Raw genomic sequence first — 5,000 nt, forward strand, 5'->3', positions numbered from 1 at the left:
CCACTAATATTTTATGCAGAAAAATATATTTGATAGGTAATTACAATCGTTAAAAGGTCTCTGTTAGTCGATAACATCTTTAAAATTGCAGCAAACTCAGGAATGTCCCTTTAAATTATGTTTTGATTATAGTACACTAAGTCTTGATAGACTGGTGTATAATGTTTTCTATAGTACACGGGGAATTAGAGTACTTTCTGGGTTTCTAGATTATGGTAGCCCCACTCCCATGGCTAGTGATATTCAATGTTGGGCTGGTAAATAACTACTATTGCCATGCCAGACGACTAGTGAATATTGTTTTGTAAATGTTGAAGTTAAGTCTATTTTGTAAATATCAATATCCTGACCCCAAACCCACACTCAATGTTATTGTTTTAAAGCTATATCTCTATCTATAGGTGACATACTATTATTTAGCAAAATTGTAGTAACTTAAAGTAAAGTAGGGCTATTGAATTTGTAATCATGGCTAGTACATTTTTTAAATCACTGGTCCTATGGCTAGTGGATTTTATAAAAATTCTAGAAGCCCATACTTTATAAATTGTAATAATTGAGAATTTGCAATAATATGGTTGTACGTTTTGCAATACAGGTTCCAGCGTCGCAATATATTGCAATAGGAAAGTTTTGGCAGTACCCATCACTAATACATACATGACATAGACTATACACGAATGTGTGTTTGTTGTAGTATGCAGAAGCGGATACAATCTAATTAAAATTAGCTCCACTATTACATGTGGATCTAAAGACAGCCAGTTGGAGCTCATGTCCACCAATCAAAACCTTACTTGCAGAATCCTGCCAGTGATTTAAAAATAATTTGAAAACATTCCGAATTATCCTTAGGGTATACGACATGTTTCGTGTGAATTACGAATGCCTTAAAACATGTTTTATTTTATAAAATAAATAATTTGTAATGTAAAACTGAAGACTGATTTAGTTTTTTTTTAATTTTATAAATAAATAAATAATTTTTAATGTAAAATTGAAGACTGATAACCCACCCCGTACGTATTGGTATGGTTCGCTGTACTGCGGCCATTAAAATAGACTCGCCCAATATTTTTAGAATTTGTATGCTCCCAAATAACGTTATAAAAGGCGAAGTGTGATTGGTCAATATTTAAATTATTATTTACAGACGAAATGTTACCTGGACATTGGGGACTACGCAGTGTTGTTAGTTTTAAATCACTGGCAGGATTCTGATTTGTGGACATGAGCTCCAACTGGCTGTCTTTAGATCCACATGTAATAGTGGAGCTAATTTTAATTAGATTGAAGCGGATAAACGGGGACCAGGGCACTCGTTGTCCTAAATATATTAAAGTGCTTCTTTTGGTTTTTTTTTACAAAAACTTCTTATGGCTTGCCCTTTTCACGATTTGGTCAATATGTCCGTGTTCCCTTAAATCCCCCATACCAAAAATAAATCCCTGGATCATCCATTGAATATACATCTGTGCATGCCTGATGGTAATACTAGGATCAGCCTATCAACTGTCGCGACGGAGTTGGCTAACTCGATGGTTGCGTTGTAATGTCCCCAACTCCCGATCTAAGACTAGTGCGCTCAGATTAACAACTATGATACATCTGTGCATGCCTGTGTGTAAAGCTAGGGTAAGACTACCAACTGTCACGACGGAGTTGGCTAACTTGATGGTTGCCCTATAATGTTCCCAACTCCCGACCTAAGACTAGTGCGCTCAGATTAACAACTATGTTACATCTGTGCATGCCTGTGTGTAATACTAGGATCAGTCTATCAACTGTCATGACAGAGTTGGCCTTATAATATCCCCAGCTTCCGACCTACGACTGGAGCACTAACTAATCGTTCGTAAGAGTTGTATACGACGAGAATAGAGTTGTGAGAGCGCCAAGACTAGCAAACCGACAGTCGTAGAAGTTGTGACATCGGCGAGTTGGCCAACGTCTTCGTGACAGTTGGTAGACTGAGCCTAGCCTAACATACCGCTGTGGATTCCTATTCTGAGTTTCAGCTTTAGGTGGGGCTTGTGCGCAATCTTGAATTTGTCCACACAGCTCAGCAGCTGTAACGATACAGAAGCTATCTCCCCGGCGTGATTGATGCCATTTCGAATGGGAAGACCGCTCACCACCATATACGCATCTCCAATAGTCTCCACCTTTAAAGAGAGAAACACACGGTCAACGTTCGCTATTTCGAACTCTGTAATCTTGAGAACTATGGATGTCTTCACTAAGACAAATTGTTATGTGGCATAATTAACAGCAGATACTATTGTTTATCTCGAACCACTCATGTCTCGAGTATATTTTGTTCGACGCCTTCATTGTCGAGATAACGAAGGTTGAGTGTATTATATTACCTAACATTATGTTACCGTACATTATTACCGTGCATTACATTAAAATATTGTATTGTATTGTATTGTATTGCACAGAAAGGGTGGTATGGCAAAAGAATGATTACTTCCATAAATCACGGTCAAATTCCTCCACTATAGGAGGACTGCCACTCCCAGGTCGACTATTACAGGACGTTACATGTATGTAGGTATGTATGTATGTATGTATGTATGTATGTATGTATGTATGTATGTATGTATATAAGTATGTATGAATATTTGTATGAATATTTATATATTGTATGTATGTCGAGGATGACTATTACATACATAGATATTAACGCACTGGGGCAGGGGATAATTAAATCCTTTCTGGCTAACAAATTGTCTCATGCCGCTGCTGGGACGCGAACCTGTTGCACCGAATCGCCCGCAAATTGCAGATCACCCATGATACGTTTTGAGCTATCCATAAAAAAGATACTCTTTAACTCAACCATATGCATGGAGCCTACAAGCTATGCGGTTGAACCATGAAACAGTGGGCAAACCTGGCATTGGCTAGTATGTATTGATGTATGAATATCTATACATTGTATGTATGTCGAGGTTGACTATTACATACATAGATACTAAAGCACTGTCGCAGGGGATAATACATCCTTACTGGCCTCACAAACTGTCTCAAGCCATAGCTGGGACTCGAACCTGTGGCACCGATTCGCCCGCAAATTGCAGACTAACCTCCATGCGTTCGGAGCTATCGAGTCATCTATAACAAGGTGTGTGTGTGTGTGTGTGTGTGTGTGTGTGTGTGTGTGTGTGTGTGTGTGTGTGTGTGTGTGTGTGTGTGTACAATGCATGTATATATCGCTATGATGACATGCACTCATGGATCACTGAGTAAAAGTTTTTCAACTACGCTTTTATTCATTACAATAGTGGTTACCTTATAAACATCAAAATGGTCGATCACATAATCAAACATGGTGTACAAGCTGTTCAGAAAATTCACAACCTAAAAAAACAAGGTAGGATGAAATGCATACTGTGTTGCATATTAAAGAATATAATATAAATTATATGTAATGTAGAAGATATTAAAAATATATGACAAAATACACATTGTGTAGCATATTAAAGATAAAAGTAATATGAATGATGTATAATGCAGGAGATATTAAATATATTTGATAAAATACACACCGTGTAGCATAGTAAAACGAAATGTAATATATCTTATATGTAATGTAGAAGAAATATGATAAAATACACACTGTGTAGCACATTAAAGAGTGTAAAATAAGTGATGTATACTGCAGAAGATATTAAATATATTTGATAAAATTTAATACACACTGTGTAGCATAGTAAAAAGAAGTGTAATATAAATTATATGTAATGTAGAAGATATTAAAAATATATGTCAAAATACACATTGTGTAGCACATTAAAGAGTGTAAAATAAGTGATGTATACTGCAGGAGATATTAAATATATTTCATAAAATACACACTGTGTAGCATATTAAAGACAAATGTAATATAAATGATATATAATGCAGATGATATTAAAAATATATGACAAAATACACACCGTGTAGCATATCAAAGACAAATGTAATATAAATGATGTATAATTTAGAATATATTAAATGTACCGTACACTGATCAAAATCCTGGAGGGGGGGGGGGGGGGGGGCACTAGTTTTATAAACAAATGAAACACTATACAAATTAAACCCTGAGATGTGTATACTATTTTTTGGAGTTAAAAAAAGAGAAAAAAAGGTTAGATTATCGGGGGGGGGGGGGACTCCCCCTCTCCCCCCCCCCTCCCCCGAGGGTACGGCCCTGCAGCTTACAGTTGTCAAGTCTGTTGTTTTCACCTTAACGATGAAAAGCGTGTACACCATTTTACCCACAAATGAAAATGGATGTACCATATCATAATAGGGTATTGCATCAGGAACTGTGTCAGCCAGTGATGCGTCGTATCGAGGAATAGCCTTTAATGACTTTAATATCATAACTCTGATTAAACACTGCGTGTGCCAAAATGAAGCGGAGCGGATAATTTTATCATGCTAATATATCACGAAGGTTTTGAGCATGTCTGTCCCGGGTCCTGTCTCCGGATAGCCAGGGGCCTGATCCGGAACAGGTTCAAAATGATACTTACGTTTTTTTTGGAAATCGGCATACAGCGAACTGTAAAGTCTGTAAAAGTGTTATGTTTTCTCTACCGGACCCACGAACTGATTTCAAAACCCTAAGGTATAATCAGGTATGTAGACACAAAATGCTGGAACATAAGGAATATTGTTCAACATATTGAACATATTTAGTGATCCCTTTGTCATACAGCTTAGTTTAGAGGTTGATGACGTTTTGACTAAATGCATAGGCGTGACGTAACCCAGTGGTAAAACGTTCGATTGATGCGCAGTCGGTCTGGGATCGATCCTCGTCGGTGGGCCCATTCTACTATTTCCCGCCAGTGCACCACGATTGGTATATCAAAGGCCGTGGTAAATGCTATCCTGTCTGCGGGATGGTGCATATAAAATATCCCTTTCTACTAATGGAAAAAGGTAGCGGGTTTCTTCTCTAAGACTATATGTCAAAATTACCACATTTTAGACATCCAATA

General features: G+C 37.3%; 1 protein-coding gene across 1 annotated transcript in view; it reads right to left on the reverse strand.

The window, feature by feature from the left end:
• LOC121385057 (atrial natriuretic peptide receptor 1-like) overlaps positions 1-5,000 on the reverse strand; it is a 48,553-nt gene that overhangs the window by 24,721 nt on the left and 18,832 nt on the right. The window contains exons 11-12 of the mRNA XM_041515593.1: positions 3,298-3,366; positions 1,991-2,165 (exon numbers count right to left, since the gene is read on the reverse strand). Of these exons, the coding sequence (XP_041371527.1) occupies positions 1,991-2,165; positions 3,298-3,366 (244 nt within the window). The remainder of the gene's footprint in view (positions 1-1,990; positions 2,166-3,297; positions 3,367-5,000) is intronic.

The sequence above is a fragment of the Gigantopelta aegis genome, chromosome 11 (genome assembly GCF_016097555.1).
Source record: "Gigantopelta aegis isolate Gae_Host chromosome 11, Gae_host_genome, whole genome shotgun sequence".
Taxonomy (NCBI): domain Eukaryota; kingdom Metazoa; phylum Mollusca; class Gastropoda; order Neomphalida; family Peltospiridae; genus Gigantopelta; species Gigantopelta aegis.